Genomic DNA, 23,270 nt, shown 5'->3' with positions numbered 1-23,270 from the left:
GACTTTGTTCACAGGCTTAAATTATTTTCCAGATTTGGGCAGTGTTCCTGTGTGTATTTGTAGAGATATTAGTTCATTAAAATCGTTACTTGAGTAACCATCTTGTATTAGGCTCTGTGCTATGTTATCGCTGAATAGTAATGTCCTCAGTATAGGATGTAACATTTCCACATTTTTGTACCTATATTCTGGTTTATTCAGCTTAAAGATGTAAAGAAACCAAAAAGGTAGTCAATGTAGTTTGAAGGACAGGAACGACCATGAGGCTCGGCCCAGGGGAATGATTGTAATGTGATATTTTCGTTTGAAGTCAAAAAGTCCAAGTACCAATATGGCTCTGAGATTTGTTTTAAAGATTTTATTTTTAAGCAATCTGTACACCCAATGTGGGGCTCAAACCCACAACCCCATGATCGAGAGTTGCATGCTCCACTGACTTAGCCAGCCAGGGACACCTCAGAAGCCTTATCTTGAAATGATATATGTGGCCCTGTTAAAAGAAGGCCTCGAAAAGTTGGCTTAAGACTCAGAGTTGTTCCTCTCCACGGAAATCTTTAGTAAGAGGTGAAAGATTCATACGATTTGAAGAGAAACCAGAGTATATTCTGAGACTTTGAAATGAAATTGGAGCCTGAAACCTCTTGGTTCCCACAGCATAGCATTCACACTTTTGTCCAGACCTTGGTCACATTCTCTCCTTTTGTTTTGTTTTGTTTTCTAATTTAAATCCGAGTTAGTTAACATATAGTGTAACAATGATTTCAGGAATAGAATTTAGTGATTCATCGTTTTCATATAACACCCAGTGTTCATCCCAACAAGTGTCCTCCTTAATGCCCCTTGCCTATTTAGCCCATCCCCCCACCCGACACCTCTCCAGCAACCCTCAATTTGTTCCGATGTACCCTTGGCTCTTTCCATACTTTGGCTATTGTTGATAGTGCTGCTATAAACATGGCGGTGCATGTGTCCCTTTGAAACAGCACACCTGTATCCCTTGGATAAATGCCTAGTAGTGCAATTGCTGAGTCATAGGGTACTTCTATTTTTAACTCATTGAGGAACCTCCATACTGTTTTCCAGAGTGGCTGCACCAGCTTGCATTCCCACCAGCAATGCAAAAGAGATCCTCTTTCGCCGCATCCTCGCCAACATCTCTTTTGCCTGAGTTGTTAATGTGAGCCATTCTGACAGGTGTGAGGTGGTATCTCATTGTGGTTTTTGTTTGTATTTCCCTGATGATGAGTGAAGTGGAGCATTTTTTCATGTGTCGGTTGGCCATCTGGATGTCTTCTTTGCAGAAGTGCCTATTCGTGTCTTTTGCCCATTTCTTCACTGGATTATTTGTTTTTTGGGTGTTGAGTTTGATAAGTTCTTTATAGATTTTGGATACTAACCCTTTATCTGATATGTCATTTGCAAATACCTCCTATTCTGTCGGTTGCCTTTTAGTTTTGCTGATTGTTTCCTTCGCCTGTGCTGAAGCTTTTGATCTTGATGAGATCCCAATAGTTCATTTTTGCTTTTGTTTCCCTTGCCTCTACGTCTCATAAGAAGTTGCTGTGGCCGAGGTCAAAGAGGTTGTTACCTGTTTTCTCCTCCAGGATTTTGATGGCTTCCTGTCTTACATTTAGGTCTTTCATCCATTTTGAGCTTATTTTTGGGTATGGTGGAAGAAAGTGGTCCAGGTTCATTCTTCTGCATATCGCTGTCCAGTTTTCCCAACACCATTTGCTGAAGAGACTGTCTTTTTTCCACTGGATATTCTTTCCTGCTTTGTCAAAGATCAGTTTGCTATATGTTTGTGCGTCCATCTCGGGGTTCTCTATTCTGTTCCATTGGTCTATGTGTCTGTTTTTGTGCCAGTACCATACTGTCTTGATGATTATAGCTTTGTAATACAGCTTGGAGTCCAGAAATGTGATGCATCCAGCTTTGGTTTTCTTTTTCAGGATTGCTTTGGCTATTCGGGGTCTTTTCTTGTTCCATACAAATTTTAGCATTGTTTGTTCTAGCTCTATGAAGAATGCCTGTGTGGCTTTGATAGGAATTGTATTGAATATGTAGATTGGGTAGTATCGACATTTTCACAATATTTGTTCTTCCAATCCATGAGCATGGAATATTTTTCCTTTTTTTTGCGACTTCTTCCATTTCTTTCATAAACTTTCTATAGTTTTCAGTGTATGGATTTTTCACCTTTGTGGTTAGGTTTAGTCCTAGGTGTTTTTGGTTTTTGGTGCAACTGTAAATGGGATCAATTCCTTGATTTCTCTTTCTGCTGTTTCATTATTGGTGTATAGAAATGCAACCAATTTCTGTACATTGATTTTTATGTCCTGTGACATTGCTGAATTCATGTTATCGGTTCGAACAGTTTGGGTGGGGGAGTCCTTTGGGTTTTCCACATAGAGTATCATGTCGTCTGCAAAGAGTGAAAGTTTGACTTCCTCCTTGCCAACTTGGATGCCTTTTATATGTCTGATAGGTGAGGCTAGGACCTCCAACACTATGCTGAATAATAATGGTGACAGAGGACATCCTTGTCATGTTCCTGACCTTAGGGGGAAAGCTCTCAGTTTTTCCCCATTAAGGATGATATTAGTGGTGGGTCTTTCATACATGGCCTTTATGCTCTTGAGGTATGATCCTTCTATGCCTACTTTCTTGAAGGTTTTTATCAAGAAACGATGCCATATTTTGTCAAATGCTTTTTCAACATCTATTGAGAGGATCATTGGTTCTTATCATTTCTTTTATTAATGTGATGTATCACATTGATTGATTTGTGGATATTGAACCAGCCCTGCATCCGAGGAATAAATCCCACTTGATCATGTGAATAATTCTGATAAAGATCCAGCGGGCTAGTATCTTGTTGAGAATTTTTGCGTCCACGTTCATCACGGAAATTGGTCTGTAATTCTCCTTTGCAGTGGCGTCTCTGTCTGGTTTTGGAATCCCTGTAATGCTGGCCTCATAGAATGAGTTTGGAAGTTTTCCTTTCATATCTATTTTTGGGAACGGCTTCAAAAGAATAGGTGTTAACTCTTCTTTAAATGTCTGGTAGAATTCGCCCGGAAAGCCATCCAGTCCTGGACTCTTGTTGTTTGGGAGATTTTTGATCACTGTTGTAAGGAATGCTCAGAGAGCTGGTAAAACTTCATTTCTGGGTGTGTGTCAGGTTTCTGAATGAGATTAGCATTTGATTGAGCTGCTGGCGTTGACCTAATCTTATCCATGTGGGCAGACTCCTCACCCCTGGGGGTCCAGAGAGATCAAACAGGTAAAGGAAGTGCAAATTCTCTCTCTTCTTGAGCTGGGAACTCCATCTAGTCCTGCCTCAGACACTGGGGCTACTGCTTCTCGGGCCTTCAGATTTAGGGACTGAAGCCAATAGCCACTTCCTCTTCCTGGATGTCTGGTCTTCAGACTTGAATTATTCCACCAGCTTTCCTGGCTCTTCAGACTGCAGACAACAGACTGTGGGACTCCAAGTGTCCCTAACCATGGGAGCCAGTTCCTGCAATACATTATTTTCTTCCTTCCTTCCTTCCTTCCTTCCTTTTTTTCATGTTTATTTTTTGAGAAGAGAAGGTAGGGGCAGAGAGAGGGGGAAACAGAAGATCTGAAGCAGGCTCTGTGCTGACAGCAGAGAGCCCAATGCGGGGCTCGAACTCATGAGCTGCAAGATCATGACCTCCGCCAAAGTTGGATGCTTAACCAACTGAGCCACCCAGGCGCCCCAATAAATTCTTTTCTTATTGAAACTTGAACAACACAGGTTTGAGTTGCGTGGGCCCACTTATGTGGGAATTTTTTTCAGTAAATATAGTAAAGTTCTGGAAATGTGTTTTCTTTTCCTTAGGTTGTCCAACTTCAGCTCAAGTCATAATCTCACAGTTCCTGAGCCCCACATCAGGCTCAGCACTGTCAATGCAGATCCTCTATCCCCCTCTCTCTGCTCCTTCCCAGCTTGCTCTCTCTCAAAAATAAATAAAACATTAAAAAAATCTTTTTCTTTTCTCCAACTTACTTTATTGTAAGAATACAGTAGATAATACGCACAGCATACAAAATATGCGTTCATCGACAGTTTATGTTATCAGTACGGCTTCTAGTCACCAGTAGGCCATTAGTAAAGTTTTTGGGAAGTGTGAGAAATAAGCCCACTGCCCCACTCAAAGGAGGGACGAAGAGACTCTGAGCACAGTGAAGCAAGGCTTTAATCAACATTCTGGGAAGAGCGAGAGTCTGATGGACAGGCACACTCGGGCAGTTACAGCAGGCAATTTACCTCCTACCGGGCAAGTCCGTCCCCTGATTCCTCATTGGCTGAGTGCTACAGACGGTACAGCCTTACCCGGAAGTCGCCTATGCCCATGTAAGGCCAAAAAGTAGTCTAATTGGAACAACTATATATCCCCTGAGGTGCCACAGAGACTTCAGTTCTTTGGGTGCATGCTCACTGCAAAGCCCACAGAAAATAAGCCCGCAAGATGGAGAGGGGAAGAAGAAGCAGGAAGTGAAGTGTGAAAGGGTTTCATCCTCCATTGTGGGCGGAGGGTGGGGGGCGGTTTGTGTGTATTTCCAATAGGTTGTAAACCTATTGCTAACTAGACAGCACAGCTTTTATTTGGTATTTCTGAAAATGAATCGTTTCACTTACTTCTCACAGAGAATCAACAGTGTTTGTGCTGGAGTCAGCACCTCTAACCCCCACGTTGTTCAAGGGTCAGCCATATGCCCTCTATGTCTCCTATTGGTTCTATTTCTCTGGAGAAGCCTGACTAATGTACCCCTCTAGTTAGAAATGCTTTCACATTTTAGGCACGGTGCCAAGGACAGAGTCTGCAATTCATATAAGGATCCTGAATGGGCACCTCAAACTTGCCATGACCCATACCCTTGACCTCCTCTCCCAAACTCGCTCTTTCCCCCCCCCCCCCATTCACCAAATGGCACCACCCACAGGTAGAGCCAGAAACCCGGCAGTCAGCCTTCATCTTCTTCTCCCTCCGCCCTACCTTCTTCCATGTCCAGTTTGTCACCGAGTCTCGTTATTTCTGCTCCAACATACACCTTATGTCCATCCATCTGCGTTGCCACCACTTTAGTCCAACGCTTCAGCCTCAGCTCAACAGCGTGACTGGTTTCCCTGCTCCATCCTCGGCCACTCCAAACCCAGTTCCCATCAATGTATACCTGCCCCTCTCTGCTTTAAAATCTTCGGTAGCTTCCCGCTACACTTAGAATCCTTGCCAGGGTTCCCAAAGCCTGCACGATCTGACGCCTCCCGCATGACTTGCTAATCACACGTCCTCTTTCTCATCTTAGAGACTGAACACGTGCTGTTCCCTCTGTCTAGAATTCTGCCCCTTATGCTGCAAGTGGTTGACTCTGGCTTAGATGTGTCTTCGCAGAGAAACCCTCCAGACCACCTGGTCTGAGTGGCAGTCTCCCTGTTATTCTCTCTCCCAGCACGCTTTTAAGTTCCTCCAAAGAGCTCATCATGTTTTGTAATTATAGCTTTAGTTGTCTATTTGTTTATTGTCTGTCTCCTTCCTCCCCTGACGCACACACTAAACTGTAAGCCCCAAAGGGCAGGTAGCATCTTCTTCATCACCATCGTGATGACGTTTCTTGAAGCCTACTTTGTTCCAGGCACTTGATATTATCTTATTTCCTTATTCCACCCTCAGAACAATCAGATCAACTACATACTATGGGGTTTTTTTAGTTAGAAAGCAGGAACAATTTATTTTCTTTTTTTTTTTTTTTCCAAATTTTTATTTAAAGTCTAGATAGTTAACCTATAGTGTAATACTGTTTTCAGGAGTAGAATTTAGTGGTTCATCACTTACATATAACACCCAGTGCTCAACATAACAAGTGCCCTCCTTAATGCCCGTCACCCATTTAGTCCATCTCCCCACCCAACTGTCCTCCAGCAGCCCTCAGTTTGTTCTCTATCATAAAGAGTCTCATATGGTTAGCTTCCCTCTCTCTCTTTTTTCTCCCCTTCCCATATAATCCGTTTTGTTTCTTAAGTTCCACATATGAGCGAAATCATAGGGTATTTGCCTTTCTCTGCCTGACTTATTTCGCTTAGCATAATACCCTCTAGCCTCATCCACATCATTGCAAATGGCAAGATTTCATTCCCTTTGATGGCTGAGTAACATTCCATGGTGTGTATATACACGTGTGTGTGTGTGTATACATATATATATATATACATATATGTGTGTATATATATATATACACATATATATATATGTATATATATATATATATATACACACACATATATACCACTTCTTTATGCATTTATCAGTCGATGGACACGTGGGCTCTTTCCATAGTTTGGTATTGTTGATAAACTGCGCACTAATCTTAACCTCCATTTTACAGAGGAGGACACTGAAGCATGGCGATGTTAGTTACACTTATCCAGAATCACGTGTCTAGCAATAGCCAGTGCCTAACCCAGCGCTCTGCACGTAATAGATCCTCAACCTATTCGCCCGATATATATTTCTGTTGAGTCATTCAGTGCAGTTTCCCATGGGAACCCACGGGAGAAATTTCTCTCAAGCATGGATATTAGAAAAAGCAGTACCTCTAGTTCATTTTTATCCTACTAGTACCGTGGGTGGTCTTCCTTTGTCTTTGCTGAGAGAATGCTTAGAATCAATTTGTTACCTTCATCTCAGCGAGTCATTTTTGTGGCACTCTGTGCCCAGTGTTTCTCTCTTGACCTTATTTTCCTCCCTTTCCAAGTCCCTGTGTATTTGACCCTTGCCGTATCATTTGCATTTTTGTAAGCTTCTTCCAATCCTTCCTAGCAAGACATAAGCAAGACATAAATATATGAATAAAAAGAAATAGGCACTACGATGAGATACCACTTGGCGCCCACCGGGATGCCTATAATAAAAAAAAAAAAAATGGAAAATACAAATGCTGGCAAGGATGTGGGGAAACTGGGGCTCTCATACATTGCTGGTGAGAATGTAAAATGGCACAGTGGAAAGCAGTTTGGTAGTTTTTCAACAAGTTAAAGACAGAGTTACCATATGACCCATTCCACCCCTACTTAAATACACAAAGGAATCAAAAATAAGTGTTCAAACAAAAATGTGTACATGAATGCTCCTAGCAATACTATTTACAAGAGCCAGAAGTAAAAACAACCCGAATGTCCATCAGCTGATGACTAAACAAAATGTAGTGTATCGGGGCACCAGGGTGGCTCAGTCAGGGAAGCATTCGACTTCAGCTCAGGTCATGATTTCACAGTTTGCGAATTTGAGCCCTGCGTCAGGCTCTCTGCTGTCAGCACAGAGCCTGCTTCAGATTCTCTGTCTCCCTCTCTCTCTCTGCCACTCCCTATCTCGTGCTGGCTCTGTCTCAAAAATAAAAATAAAAACACTCAAAAAAAGGGGCGCCTGGGTGGCTCAGTCGGTTAAGCGTCCGACTTCAGCTCAGGTTATTATCTCGCGGTCCATGAGTTCCAGCCCCACGTCCGGCTCTGTGCGGACAGCTCAGAGCCTGGAGCCTGTTTCAGATTCTGTGTCTCCCTCTCTCTCTGACCCTCCCCCATTCATGCTCTCTCTGTCTCAAAAATAAATAAACGTTAAAAACACTCAAAAAAAAAATCTGGCATATCATACAGTGATGAAATGAAAGCCACAAAAAGGAATGAAGTTTTGATAGGTGCTATAACATATAAACCTTGAGAACATTATGCTAAGTGAGGAAGCCAGATACAAAAGGCCACATATTGTCTGACTCCATTTATTTATTTTTTTAAATGTTTATTCATTTATTTTTGAGAGCAGGGAGCACAAGTGGGGGAGGGGCGGAGGAAGGGGGAGACACAGAACCCGAAGCAGGCTCCAGGCTCTGAGCTGTCAGCACAGAGCCTGACGTGGGGCTCAAACCCACAAACCGTGAGCGAGATCGTGTCCTGAACCGAAGTCAGACACTTAACTGACTGAGCCACCCAGGCACCTCTGTCTGACTCCATTTAAATGAAATGTCCAGAATAGACAAACCCGTAGAAACAAAAACTAGACTAGTGATCACCAAGGTAGGGGTGGGGGGGTGGGGTGTGATTGCTTAATGTGTACTGGGTTTCCTTTTGGGGGTGAGAGAAACGTTCTGGAATTTGATGGTGTCACCACTATCTGGTTGCTTAAAATTGTGGCTATACTAAATGCCACCAAACTGTATACTTTCAAGTGATTAGGATGGTAAATTTTACGTCACATGAATTTAACACACACACAGAGCATTGATTTCCTGGGTCCTCGGAGCTCCTCTCTTGTAAGGTGGTGCGGCTCTGAGGTCGTCTTGGCTGGTTTGCTGCTAGGACACTCCTCCTCCCAGCCCGTCATCCTCCAGTCACTAACCTCCCAAAGTCTTCCTCTCTGCCCTTGCAGGTCTGACCTCCCCTTCTGACCAAGCATAAGCCTCCGGGAAGTCTTTCTGATTATTCTAGCCCCACTGATTTCTGCTTTCCCTTGTTTCTTAAAGTGACCATCAAGCTCTTGACTCTATGCAGCCTTATCTTCTTCACTAAATGTTTTTCACCTCTTGGTTACTACTGTCATTTTTGGCTAATACAGGTGAGACCACGGGTCCTAGTTTTCATGGTCCTTCCGAGGGCCTCAGAACGCCTGCGCACAGTGAAATGATACGTTAATGACATAATTCCTGCCCTAAAGAAGCTTCTAACATTAGTTGGGGAAACAAAACATATATGCACTAATTGTGAAATATCAGTGCAAATAAATGCTTTAGGGGCTCAGAGCTACTGGGGACGTTAGCCAGGGAACCCATTCACTGAATCGATTCATTCACTGAGGACTTACTATGTGCCAGGCATTGGGTTGAAACATGGAAGATGATTTTTGATATCTGATAGAGTGATATTTGAACAGGTTTTAAAGTGTGGGTAAGATTTATGTAGCTAGAAAAAAATAAGAATCCTGTTCTTAGCAAAAAGAAGAATGTGCAGAAATACAAGATTGGAAAAGTATGAAGTGTGAAAATAGACCAGCTTGACTTATGGAGAGGATTTGTGGAACATCAAAAAGGATACGCATATACTGGCATGAAAAGATGGTCTAGATATGCTAAGTGGAAAAAAGCAAGTTGTAGTGAAGTATTCTTAGCATAATTTCATTTTTCACAAACATACACTAATGTATGTGACTTAAAAAAGACAGAAGGGGCACCTGTCTGGGTGGCTCAGTCGGTTAAGCGTCCAACTCTCGATTTCAGCTCAGGTCATGATCTCATGGTTTGTGAGTTCGAGCCCTGCATGGGGCTCTGTGCTGAAGTTGGGAGTTTGCTTGGGATCCTCGCTCTCTTCCTCTCTCTCTGTTCTTCCCCTGCTTCTCTCTCTCTCTCTCTCAAAGTAAATAAACTTTAAGAAAAAGAAGAAGTACACACAAAACTAAGAGCAATTGCTAGGGGCTAAAATGGCTTTACGAGGCCCCATAATTTAAAAATTTTCCCCATCCAAGTATGTATTATTTCTGTGATGGGGGCAGGGAAAGTAAATGGAAATAAATTAATAAATATTTTAAATAAATAAGCTACAGAGTTTGGACCTAATTTGTTAGGCAAGAGTGAGCCTACTATTTACACTTCTAAAAATTGAATTTTGGGAAGCCTTAGGGCTTACGTTTTGTAAGTATCTCAATAGCCCTTGATAGTCCTTTGCAAATCTCCTCTGCTGAAATAGCACCCTCTTCCAGCAGGTGGGGTCTGCATGCTTCCCCCAGTGGTCTACTGGGCCTCCTGCAGTCCCTGGGCACCCCTCCACCCCTACCTTACCCTTCACCCCCTATCCCCATGTGGGGAATAACCTGACTGAATGTTGCTTTTACATGGTGGATCAACAACCATTCATAGCGAGGGAATGACAAGAAACTTTAGAACTATATATATATATGTATATATATATATATACATATATATATATGTATATATACATATATATATATCCTCAATATATATATATGTATGTATATATATATATATATATGTATATATATATATATATATATATATCCTCAAGATTTCCTATGTTTCTTTCTTTTTCTTTTCTTTTTTCTTTTCTTCTTTTCTTTTCTCTTCTTTTTTCTGCTCTTTTCAATAGAGAGTGTGTGTGTTCAAGTGTGGAGTGGGGCGGGGGGGACATGGTGGGGACAGGGGCAGAGGGAGAGAGGGAGAGAATTCCAAGCAGGCTCCATGCTCAACCGACTGAACTATCGAGGCGCCCCTCTTGTTTTACAACAGGAAGAACTGAGAGGCCTTTAGAAGAAATCCACTTCCTTTCTTCATTCTTTAGATAGCTTTGCAGTAGACCCATAACAGACCAGGGAGGAAGGATGGAAGGGGGAGAGAGAGTGATGGGCAAAGGAGGTTTCTCCTCAAATGGGCCTCCCATCCCTGGTAGATCTTCCCTCCCAAGATCAAGCTGGGAGGTGGATAAACTGTGGCTCACTTTAATTCAAATATGTAAAACCAGATCAGCTAATTGAGTTGAGTTACCCAAGTCGAGAGACATTAAGAATGGGACAGTGGGTTCCAAATCAGGATTCTCAGCCCCTGAAGTGCTGGCCTTTTGGCAGACAGAGTAATTTTCCTGTGCCCACTGGGCTGGAAGGTGCTCATGATGGGAGCCTCCTTCAGCCAGGCCTGAGCTTCCCTTCCTGGGCCCTTGCCCTGCCTCCCGCCCATGAAGACAGGGGGCCCCACCCACTCTCTCCTTTAGAGAATCAGCAACGTGAAACTCAGAAGTGGAGAAGCCAAATCAAATTGGCAAGGGCACCAAAAACCTGTGCATCAGGCTCTCACTTTGCTCCTTTCTTCTAGGGTGGATGGGCAGGGTGAGGCGATGACCAGAGATGAGGGTATATAACCCACTACCTACAAGGATGAGTTCTAGACCAGAAGTTTACAAATTAACAATTTTCCTTGTTATACCTCTGTGTTGGGCAGAATAATGCCCCCACCCAATCCCCCCAAACCCACCCTTGTGTACTACACCTCCCCACCCTAGACCACAAAGATGTCCACAACCCATTCCCTAAAATCTATGGATGTTAATTACCTTTCATGGACAAAGGGAGTTTTTGCAGATGTGATTAAATTAAGGATCTTGAGACTGGAAATTACCCTGGGTTATCCGGGTGGGCCCAATGTAACCAAACCACAGGGGGCTTTACATGAGGGATTCAGGGGGGTCAGAGCTAGAGAGGGAGATGAGAATATGGTAGAAGAGATGAGAGAGACACAGAGAGAGGAAAAGAGAGAGAGAGGAGGGAGGGATATTGACTTGAAGATGCCACACTACTGGCCACAAAATAAGGAATCCAGTGGCTTCTGGAAGCTAGAAAGGCAAGGAATGGATTGTCTCCTAGAGCCTCCAGAAGAAACACAGCTCTTCTGATTCCTTGATTTTAGGACTTCTGTCTTCCAGAACTGTAAGATAACAAATTTGTATTGTTCTACAGCAGTAAATTTGCAGTAATTTGTTAAGGCAGCAATAGGAAACTAATACATCCCCTTACTACAGTCGGCTGAGAGTCAACCACTGACAGGTCCACGTCTGATTGAAAGTTAGGTGATTCCGTGACATTTGACCCTTTCATCAAACCCAACTAAGAGTTGTTGTTGTTGTTTAATGTTTATTTACATTCGAGAGACAGAGAGAGACAGAGCGCGAGTGGGGGAATGGCAGAGAGCGATGGAGACAGAATCTGAAGCAGGCTCCAGGCTCCGAACTTGTCAGCACAGAGCCCGACGCCAGGCTCAAACTCATGAGCTGTGGTGCGATCATGATCTGAGCCAAAGAAGTTGGACGCTTAACCAACTGAGCCACCCAAGCACCCCATAACCCAACTAAGAGTTTTTTATTGCATTGATTATAAAGGCTTCTGGTAAAATAAAATAGCCACTGCAGTATGGCTCTCAGATTCTCAAACTGCCAACCACAGATCTAGAACCACTCGATGTTCACCTGGGGGCTCAACTACAATTTGACCTTCTAGGGTGTAACAAGGAGGATCTTTAAGTTAAATTAGAAATAATTGTATTTTGGGGGCGCCTGGGTGGCTCAATTGTTTGAGCTTCTGACTTTGGCTCAGGTCACGATCTCAGGGTTCGTGGCTCATGGTTCCAGGTCTCTGCTGTCAGTGTGGAGCCCCATTTGGATCCTCTATCACTCTCTATTTCTGCACTCTCCCCGCTCACACACTCTCTTTCTCAAAAATAAATCAAAAACGTTTAAAAAGCTGTATTTTTAAACATTATTACCAAAGTAACAGAAACAAAGACATCAGAAAATGCAGATAAAAAACAACAAAAAATATACATCAACAAAAATCACTCATATTTTCACCAAGAAATAACCACTGTTAACACCATGGTCCTTTTTCCAGCCCTTCTTAAATACCTATATAACAATTTTTTTAAGTTTATTTATTTTGAGAGACAGAGAGAGAGAGCGAGCAGGGGAGGGGCAGAGAGAGAGGGAGAAAGAATCCCAAGCAGGCTCCGCATTGTCTGCTCTGAGCCCTACTCAGGGCTTGAACTCACGAACCATGAGATCATGATCTGAGCAGAAACCAAGAGTCGGTCGTTTAACTGACTGAGCTACCCAGGCACCCCTGTATACACAATTTTTGATGTTAATCATTCTAAAAGTATGTACACCACTTTAAAATGTTGATATACAATGAATATCTTTCCATGCCAACAATATTTATCTGCAATACTAGTACTCAACGTGTAATCTGGGGACCCTAGGAGTCCCAAGACCGTTTCATGGGGTTCATGAGCTCAGAATTTTTATTTTAATTCTAATATATTATTTGCCTTTTTTCATTCTCCTCTCACAAGCTTAGAGTAGTCTCCTAGAGGCTACATAATACATGATATTGCAGCAGTTTGAATGCAGAAGCAAATATGAAAATCCAGCTGCCTTCTATTAACTTTGACATGTAAAATAATGTCACTTTTCTATTTTTTTGTTTTGGAATATATGCTTATTTTTCATAAAATATGTCTTTCGTGTTACCTTAGAGTCTATTATTTTTAAGTGAAATAAATGAATAGTTCTTAAATTTCTCAGTTTTAATTTCAAAAGTTTTGATAGATGTAGCACATATAAAACCTCTTCAGAGCCCTCAGTACCTTTCAAGAGTGTAAAGGGGTCCTGAGACCCGGAATTGTGAGAACTTCTGACCTACAATATTACGTTTTAATAGGTGATTTAGTCCATTGCACTGGAGTGCCATAATTCATTTAACCAATAAGTAATGCCAAAGGATAGGACTTTAAAGTTGTATACTCTCAATTATTTCTTTAAGATAATTTTCAGGGATGGGGCACCTGGGTGGCTCAGTCAGTTGAGCATCCGACTTGGGCTCAGGTCATGATCTCCCGGCTTGTAAGTTTGAGCGCCCCCATCAGGCTTGCCTTTGTCAGCACAGAGTCTGCTTCAAATCATCTGTCCCCCTCTCTCTGCCCCTTTCCCACTCATGCCCTCTCTTTCAAAAATGAATAAAAACATTTACAAATTTTAAAAATATAACTTTCAGGGATGATTTTTAAAATTCACGTTTATTTACTTACTGTACAAAAATGGACTAACATCATTAAGGTAATCCACCCCCTTGGCCAATCAACTCTTTCCATCCATTCTTTCTGTTTTCTTCCAAGCAACAAAGGGGAATGTAAGGCATTTAAGACTCCTACTAGCTTAAAACTCTATCACTATTATGTCACCATTTGCAAAGGGAAAGTACCTTGTGGATCTTCTAGCCCAATGGGCTCCAACTTAATCACTCTGGAATCTTTTTAAAAAGCAAATTCCCAGGGTTGTTGTAAAGATCTGAGCGCAATTCTCAAATGCCTTTATGTACATGCCAACTGTTGATGGAAGGAATTCTTTTTTTCTAAAATACAGCCTGAAGTGAGTGCTGCGTCATCCATGCTCCGGGAGCCTTCTCCTACTTGGGGTGGTTCGCTGCAGCCATTTGTCTAGCTGTCTGTCCATCCTCTCTCAAGGCCAGTGGCCTCCTTCTCGGCCAGCACCCACATCGCCTCCTCTTTTCTAGTTCCAGTGCTTAGCACACTGCTAAGCACAGTGCCAGGCACTGGCTAAGGACGCAGCAAATTTTAGTGAACTGCTGAACGAAGGCTCTGCCCTAGCAGATCCTTATTCAGTAGCTCTGAGTCAGAGCCCAGAAACCTGCCTTTTTAATAAATCCGGCCTCCAACACGAGATAACAAGAGTTCAAGTGTCAGCTCTGCAAGGTAGCGGGCTGGGCTACTCCACCACTAGGTGCCTCTGTCTTGCATCCCCATAACGGGACCATCACCGCTGCCTCAAGTGGTTGCCGTAGAGAGTCACCGAGCTCGGGTACGTCAAATGGGCGGCTGCGCGACATGCACTTGCTAAGTCCAGGGACTGGGCCTCACAGAGGGTCTGCCCCAGGTAGGCGGACAAAGAAGCCTGAGATGGGGCGGGGAAGAGGGCGGAGGGAAAGCGCGCGTGGGCGCCCGGGTGGGTGTCCCTGGGGGCCGGAGTGTGGCCGCTGTTGGGCGTGACCCGAGGGCGGGACGGGGCCTTCGTGCGTGAGCGGGGCGGGGCCGCGGCTGGGGGCGGGACCGCGGCCGTGGGCCCGGCGGGGGCGGGGCCGGGGGGCGGGGCCTTCGCGCGGGCCGGGTCGGGGCCGGACTGGAGACTGGGCGCCGGGCCTGGCGGGGGCGGGGCCGGGGCGTGCGCTGACAGCAGCGCCCCGGGAGTGAGAGACGCCTCCTGTCGGGAGCTGGCGGCGGCGGGGAGCCGAGGGCGGGCGGAGGGACCGGGGGAGCTGGGGGGAGGGCGGTGGCGGGCCTGTCTCTTTAAGGTGCCCGAGGCTCGCGGGCGCAGCGCTGAGGGACGGCGCGGAGGCGCGGCCTGCCTCCCTCGCACAGCCCGGCGGCGCGCCCAGGGCTCGGGTGACTTGCGGGGAAACGAGGGCCAGGCGGCCTGGCGGCGCCACGGCGCACGGTGAGCGGGAGCAGGCGGGGCAGCGTCTGCGGCCGGGGAGGGTCCGGGCCCCGAGCTCCGGCCTCTGGAGGCCGAGGCCGCGGCGGGCTCTCGCGGCCGGGAGGAGCGGAGCAGCTCCCGCGCGGCCTGGGCCCCGCCTACGCGCTGGACGAAGTGGGGGCGCCGCCCGGTGGGTGCTGGGCGCGGGCGCGCAGGCCGGCGGCACCCCTGCGGCCCCCTCCCCTGCCTCGCTTTCAGCGGCGTCGGTGAGCCGGGGTGAAGAGCCGCCGTGGCCTCTGCCTCGCCAACCGGCAGCTGGGGCTCCGTCCGGAGGCACAAAGGCTGCTGTCAGTGCCATCCCCCTTGGGGACCACGCACAGGTCGCCAGAGCCTGAGAAACTGGTCCCCACGTACGAAAACAGTTTCGATGCGGCACCGTTCCTGACTCCTCAGGAAAAAAGGAGAGGCCCTTTAAACAATTGTTACCTGCTTTGTACTTGCCCTTGTTTACTTGAATACTTTTTCCAGTAAGCTTTGGGGAGTAGGATGGAGACAACCATAAGAGATGGGGGGGAAAGTCCCAGTTTTAGTGAGTGTAGGGTGAAAACTAGTTCTGGGAAAAAAAAATCACTTTTCAAAATACCTTCTTTGGCCTCCACGAATATGTACTGGTGGCACCAGAAATCATCCGACTTGGTATGTGCTGTTAAATATATTAGAAAGTTGGGTTACTAACGGTCTTTCGGAATACTTTGTGGGCCTCGCCAGGGCTTTCTCTTTCAAAATTGAGTCATACCTGGTGCAAAGCCCTTTATTCTTTTCACCTTCTTAGAGCTTTTGTTTTACTGTATTTTGTAATGCTTGGAGTAAAAGTTTACAATAATCATAAAGGCTCCATAAACTCACCTTTTATCTATCTGACATCAATAATCATTTACTTTAATTGATTGGGGGGGGTGGTGTTTGAACTCGAAGAAGTTCTATCTTTTTAAAAAGCTTACTAACCATGTTAGCCTAACCACTGTTTAGCCACTATCAGGATTTGTGCTGGTCTTGTTTTCCTTTTCCTTTTTAAAATGTACTGTCTTCTTAATAACGTTGCAGAATCTATGGTACCTATGGTATAGGCTTAAAAGAACATCTTCACATTTTAAGAAATTACTCGGAGTTCTTAATGCAGTCGATAATTTACTACCCCCTTGGTTATTTGCTAAGTTGTTTAAGAAATGACTGTCACCTCAACTTCTTTCTCTGAGCTGCTTCAAGCTCATAGCTTCTGGCTAATAATGTGAAGACATAAAATGAGATAGTCATAAATAATCATTAGAATAATTTGCAGTTTTAAAATTTGTTAAACGTTTTATATTATGGTACTATATTAATAGTTTTTATATAGGTTTAAAGTTGAATAATGGGCCTAAAGCTAAAGTGGTGCAGTATTAAAAGTAGTTATTTGCCTCAGTAATCCGGTGGTATATATGTGTGTGTATACACACACACACACATACACACACACACACACACACACACACACACATGTATTTGCAGTTTGCTGACAAGACATTACTATATAAAGTAGTTGGTTTTGACTGTTTAATCACTCATTGAAAATGTCCTTTAAATGATCACTCAAAAGTTGTTTAATACAAATAATGAGTCTTGCTTTATTTGTTTTGCTTTCCATTTCTGTATTTGTTCTTAACCTAGTCCTTGCCTTTGAATTAAAGTTTTGTTTTGTTTTGTTTCTTTTTGTTTGTTGGTTTAGCTTCCTGGGAGTCGATTGTCTTTGAAGAACCATGAAGTCACATTCTGTTGTTATGCTTACTCTGGCCATTCTGGTGTTCCTGACTTGGGTCCCTGAGTCACTGAGTTGTAACAAAGCACTCTGTGCTAGCGATGTGAGCAAATGCCTCATTCAGGTAGGACTAAGCATACTTTTTATTAATATTAAAACGTGGGGGCACCTGGGTGGCTCAGTGGGGTTGAGTATCCGAGTCTTGATTTGGGCTCAGGTCAAGATCTCACAGTTGTGGGATTTAGCCCTGTGTCCGGCTCAGTGCTGAGTGTTGAACCTACTTGGGATTCTCTTTCTCCCTCTCTCTCTGCCCCTCCCCTGCTTGTGCTTTCTCTCTCAAACTAAATAAATAAACATTAAAAAAACAAAATGTAGTGTAGATACACAGTGCATAGATATAGATATAGAGTATATATATATTACAGAGTAAGGCCTGAGTATGAGGTCAAGGCCTGAGGTACTGAACCGTGACACAGAGTCTAGGTTTTTACCCCCCATAGTTTTCTTGCATATGAGCCATGTCAGATTCAAGGAGTTTCGTTTTGAAAATAATACCCGGCTTCATAAATATGCCATTACAAAGTGATGAGTATGCCATTCAGATAAAGAAAAGGGTTCCCTTGTGTTACCTAGTTTGTAGAAGTTCAATGACTATATTTAGAAAAAAAATTTAGCTAGTCAAATAATAGATACCTTGTTCCTTCATATAATAGTTGTCTATTCTGTGCAACAAGTTATTCCAAATGTAGCAACTTAATGCAGCAAACATTTATTATTTCATGCGGCGTCCGAGGCTTCAGAGTCTAGGAGCGCTTAGCTGGCTGGTTCTGGCTCAGCGACTCTCCTAAGGTTGTAGGCAAATGGTCAGCTGAGATTGGAGAATCTGCTTCTAAAGTACTCGACAGTTACCTCTCTTTCAGTCCTCAGGATAAGCCTAGTGGTATAGCTACCACTTTCATTTTTCTAAAGAAAAAAATGAGGTTAAATAATTTGGTTAGGTTCGTCTAGCAAGTAAGTGGCTATGGAACAGTCTGACTCCAAATCCTGTGGCCTTCCAACTAAACATACTAGTTACTACCCCATAAAGTTATGTTAATTAGCGGTGAACTTCACGTCTTATATAGCTGTTCTCTTTTTTTCCCCATCCCATTAGGCCATCAGCAGTCTTGTGCCTTTTGTGTGTCTGTATTTATGAGCCTCCCTTTTAGTTATTGGCTGTTGGCTAAGAAATCCAGTAACCACACATGTTAGAATTCTGTGTAATGTATGAGTCAGCTACGTCCTGGCTGTGATCCCAACATGGAGCGCTTGGGTGTGTGTTCTAGAAGTGGTAGGGGTTTTGGGGCGCCTGGGTGGCTCAGTCGGTTGAGTGTCTGACTTCAGCTCAGGTCACGATCTCGCGGTCCGTGATTTCGAGCCCCGCATCAGGCTCTGTGCTGACAGCTCAGAGCCTGGAGCCTGCTTTGGATTCTGTGTAGCCCCTTCTCTCTGCTCCTCCCCCGCTCATACTCTGTCTCGCTCTGTCTCTCAAAAATAAATAAATGTTAAAAAAATAGAAGTGATAAGGGTTTTTATAGATTTGAGGCATTTTGTATTTATTTTGGACATTTTGGTCCTTTTCTTTAATAGTTGAACTTCTAGGAAGCCTGGCCTTTATCTGAGTGTGGTTTGCCACCGTCTCATACTCTCTTCACCCTTGCTTTGCATTTCAAACCAAAACATGTAAATATTTGTTGGTTGGTTTTTAATTCTTTGGCTGTGGACTTTTTCAAGCATAAGTAGAAGAGAGGAGTATAAAGCCCAGCAGTGACAGCAGTCATTAACTCAGGGCTACTTTGTTTCATCTGTGCTCCTCTATACTGCCCACCCCAGCTACATCTTAACTTCAGGCAAATTCCTGATATCATTTTATCATGATTCTAATCTCTACATTTTAGAGATAAGAACTCTTTAAAACATATTAACAAATTTAGGGGGTGCCTGGCTGGCTGAGTTGCAAGAGCATGTAACTTTTTTTTCTTTTTCTTTTTGAGAGAGATAGAGGACCTTAAGCAGACTCCATACTCAGCATGGAGTCCAATGCAGGGCTCGATCCCATGATTCTGGGATCATGATCTGAGCCAAAATCAAGAGTCAGACACTCAACCAACTGAGCCACTCGGGTGCCCTGCAAGAGCATGTGACTCTTGATCTCAGGGTTGTGATTCAAGGCCCACGTTGGGTGTAGAGATTACTTTGAAAAAAAATAAATAAAGTTAAAGATTAACAGTTATTTTGAGTATCGTCTAATTTCATACATGGAAGTTTTGTTATGGTATGTCTGCTTAGGCTCATGCTAGCAGAAAATTTTGTAGTCTGTACGTGAAGTCTAGCTTTTGCTCTGGTCTGATGGGGAAGCTGTGATACTTCCCAGGTTGTTTCAATGTAGCTTCATAATTCATTATTAGAAATAGAGTCTCATGGGGTGTCTGGGTGGCTCAGTCGGTTAAGCATCCAGCCCTTTGTTTCGGCTCAGGTCATGATCTCACAGTTCATGGAATCGAGCCCCATTTGGGCTTTGTGCTGACAGTGTGGAGACTGCTTAGGAATCTCTCTCTCACTCTATCTATGCCCCTCTGTCTCTCTCTCTCTCTCAAAATAAGTAAGGAAAGAAAGAAAGAGAGAGAGAGAGGAAGGAAGGAAAGGAAGGAAGGAAGGAAGGAAGGAAGGAAGGAAGGAAGGAAGGAAGGAAGGAAGGAAGTCTCTCACAGTGATTTTTATATTCATGTTTAGGTGGAAATTCACTTACATCCCTAGTTATTTTTGACTCTCCAAATCTGTAATTTCCATTAGTTCAAATAATTTACTTCTAAAAAACTTTAAAAAAACATTTATTTATTTTTGAGAGACAGAGAGAGACAGAATGTGAGTGGGGAAGGGGCAGAGAGAGAGAGGGAGACACAGAATCTGAAGCAGACTCCAGGCTCCGAGCTTTCAGTACAGAGCCTGACACGGGGCTCGAACACACGAACCGTGAGCTCGTGACCTGAGCCGAAGGCAGACGCTTAACCGACTGAGCCACCCAGATGCCCCTAGTTCAAATAATTTAAAATTGGATTTTATTAAAATGAATTGCTTGGTAAAGGAATATTTTTAAAAGATAGCTTTTGGGTGCCCGGGTGGCTCAGGTGTTAAGCATTTGCCTTTGGCTCAGGTCATGATCTCACAGTTCATGAGCTTGACTCCCACACTGGGTGAGCTCGAGCCCTGCTTCCGGTGAACACGAGCCCCACTTCAGGTGAAACACAAGCCCTGGATGAGCCCCACGTCTCTCTCTCTCTCTCTCTTTTTCTCTCTTTGCCCCTTATGGTTCTCTGGTTCTCTCTCTCTCTCTCTCTCTCTCTCTTTTTCTCTCTCTTTCTCTTTGCCCCTTATGAGATTCTTTCTCTTTGCCCCTTGTGGTTCTCTCTCTCTCTCTCTCTCTCTCTCTCTCTCTCTCTTTCTCTCTCTCTCTTTGTCTCTCACTCGCTTGTACCCTCTGTCTCAATCAATCAGTCAATAAAAAAAATAGTTTTTGGTTGATATTGATAAACACCATCAAAGGTTTTTGGTTTGTTTCTTTTGCTTTTAAGATTAAAAATATGTACTATAGGGGCACCTGGGTGGCTCAGTCGGTTGAGCGTCTGACTTCAGCTCGGGTCATGATCTCGGTTTGTGGGTCCGAACCCTGCGTCGGGCTCTGTGCTGACGGCTCAGAGCCTGGAGCCTGCTTCGGATTCTGTGTCTCCCTCTTTCTGCCCCTCCGCCGCTCATGCCCTCTCTGTCTCTCTCAAAAATAAATAAACATTTAAAAAAATTTAAAAATATGTAATTAAAAAACTTAAAAAAGTAAAGAGTACTATGTGAGTGTAAAAACTGGAAAATTGAGTGAGCTTCACCTGTTAAATGGTGAGTTCACTGGTAAATTCACTGGAAAGAAACTAGGACTTGTTTTCTTTACCATGGATTCCGTGATGCTAACGTTTCTCAGGATCTTGTTCCTTCAGAGCCAGGAATCGTCAAATCTTTCTCTGGAGTAGTAGAGACAATGCTTCTGGTGCATAGTGGCAAAGTATTTGAAATTAAAGATATTGTGGGCTTGGGGCACCAGGGTGGCTCAGTCGGTTAAGTGTCCAACTCTTGATTTCAGCTTAGGTCGTGATCTCATCGTTCGAGACTTCGAACACCGCATCCGGCTCCACGTGCCTGGTTGGGATTCTCTGTCTCCCCCTCCCACTGCCCCTTATGTGCATGCGCTCTTTCTCTCTCTCTCAGAAATAAATACACATTTTTTTAAATAAATAAAAACAAAACTATTGCAGGCTCAAGACTCGGGGATTTTCTTGTTCATTTATTCATCAGCACTTATTGGACATTGAAGTAAAATGTGATTAGTCCCAATATTTGACTGATTTTCGGGACTCCAAAACTCCGGCAGATTATTTCACATCTTCAGCTTTATTTTCCTTGTGTTCCACTTACTATCTGGGTACGTAACAAACCACCCCAAAAATCAGTGCCTGAAAACAACATTGATTTTGGCCACGAATTTGCAATTTGCAGGGCTTGGTGGGATAGCTCATGTCTGCACCACACAGCACTAGGGCAGCTTGAAGGACTGGGGGCTGGAGTTATTGGAAGCAGCATTATTCCCTAGACCTTTCTCCAGTGATAGAAACAGTCTACACCTGCCCTGTCCAGTGAAGTAGAAGCTAGCAGCTATGTGTGGCTATTGAGCACTTGAAATATAACTCGTGTGATTGAAGAATAGATTTTGAAATTTTGTTTAATTTTAAGTAATTTATATTTAAGTAGCTATATGTGACTGGCGGTCGCTGTGCTGCATCCCACAAATCTGAAGGCTCACTGATAAGTCTAACACTGGGGCTAGAAAGATTCTTCAGCATGCTCATTCTCCCTCTGTCCCTCTCTCTCTCTTTCTCTCTTCCTCACTCTCACTCACTTTCTCAGTTCTGTCTTTATATGACCTCTCTAGTGTGCTGGTTTAAGACTAGCCAGTCACCTCCATGTTGGCTCTGGGCTCCCAAGATATGTGTGCCGTGAAAGAGAGCCGGAGGAATCTTCTTGCCTTTCATGGCCTCACCCGAGAGGTTACCTACTACTCCCACAATGGTCATAAGTCCACCTAGGTTTAAGTGGAGGGAACATAGGCCCTGCCTCTGATAGAGGAGCATAAGAAGAGCATGTGGATGGCATAAAGTGCATGGACATCTTTGGGAAATACAATATGCTACGTATTAAGTGTAAAATAAATTCGCTGGCTGGGAGATCTCAAAGTTTCCTTCTAGTTCTTTTTTTTTTTTTTTAAGTTTATTTACTTATTTTTGTTTTGAAAGAGAACGAACAAGCAGGGGGAGGGTAGAGAGAAGGAGAGACAGAATCCCAAGCAGGCTCCATGCCATCAACACAGAACCCAACACAGGACTCTTAACTCTTGAACTATGGGATCATGACCTGAGCCAAGATCAAGAGTCGGATGCAACCAGGTGTCCCAGTGTTTTTTATTTTTATTTTATTTTATTTTATTTTATTTTATTTATTTTTGAGAGAGACAGAAACAGAGCGTGAGTGGGGGAGGGGCAGAGAGAAAGGGAGACACAGAAGGTGAAGCAGGCTCCAGGCTCTGAGCTGTCAGCAAAGAGTCCGACAAGGGGCTTAACTCTTGAACTGGGAGATCATGACCTGAGCTGAAGTCAGACTGAGCCACCTAAGCACCCCCCTGCTTTTTTTTTTTTTAAATCAGAGTAAGAAGGCCTTTTCCCCTCTTTCTTTAATGGAAGTTTAATTGACATACAATGTAGCATTAGTTTCAAGTGTACAACGTATTGATTTGACAATTCTTTATGTTACTCAGTGCTCACTATGATGAGTGTCGTTACCATCTGTCACCATACAATGTTATTACAGTATTATTGACTGTATTCCCTATGCAGTACTTTTCATCTCTGTGATTTATTTATTTTATACCTGGAAGTTTGTACCTCTTAATCCCCTTTATCTATTTTGCCTACCCACAGCTACCCCCCACCCCACACCTCCCGCCACAGCCGTTAGTTTGTTCTCTGTATTTCTATTTTTAACTTTTTGAGTAACGTCCTTACTGTTTCCTACAGTGGTTGCACCAACTTACATTCCCACCAATGGTACATGAAGGTTCCTTTTACTCCACATCTGTGCCAACACTTGTTATTCACCGTCTTTTTGATGATAGCCTTTCTGACTGGTGTGAAGTGATATCTCATTGTGGTTTTGATTTGCATTTCCCTGATGATTAGTGACCTTAAACATCTTTTCATGTGTCTGTTGGCCATCTGTATGTCTTTGGAAAAATGTCTCTTCAGGTCCTCTTCCCATTTTTAATTGGATTATTTGTGGTTT

The 23,270-nt window shown here is 43.7% G+C and overlaps 1 protein-coding gene and 1 non-coding gene across 5 annotated transcripts in view; one reads left to right on the top strand and one right to left on the bottom strand.

Moving 5' to 3' along the window:
• Window positions 1–486: 486 nt before the first annotated feature.
• On the bottom strand, window positions 487–602 carry LOC122204335. The gene has a single exon (XR_006195620.1). It is a non-coding gene; the product is annotated as a U5 spliceosomal RNA (small nuclear RNA).
• A 13,615-nt stretch (window positions 603–14,217) lies between these two features.
• TWSG1 (twisted gastrulation BMP signaling modulator 1) overlaps window positions 14,218–23,270 on the top strand; it is a 72,509-nt gene continuing 63,456 nt past the window's right edge. Inside the window, exons 1-2 of one of the 4 annotated variants that reach the window (XM_042910513.1) lie at window positions 14,218–14,446; window positions 16,824–16,977. In XM_042910513.1, coding sequence (XP_042766447.1) covers window positions 16,855–16,977 — 123 coding nt within the window. In that variant the 5' untranslated portion in view covers window positions 14,218–14,446; window positions 16,824–16,854. Of the gene's footprint in view, window positions 14,522–14,914; window positions 15,080–15,115; window positions 15,755–16,823; window positions 16,978–23,270 lie in introns of those variants that run through there. The other 3 variants (XM_042910514.1, XM_042910511.1, XM_042910512.1) reach the window with 3 other exon arrangements.

The sequence above is a fragment of the Panthera leo genome, chromosome D3 (genome assembly GCF_018350215.1).
Source record: "Panthera leo isolate Ple1 chromosome D3, P.leo_Ple1_pat1.1, whole genome shotgun sequence".
In the NCBI taxonomy this organism is placed as follows: Eukaryota; Metazoa; Chordata; class Mammalia; order Carnivora; family Felidae; genus Panthera; species Panthera leo.
Note: the sequence above shows the minus strand (reverse complement) of the source record. Positions and strands in the feature narration are given on the sequence as shown.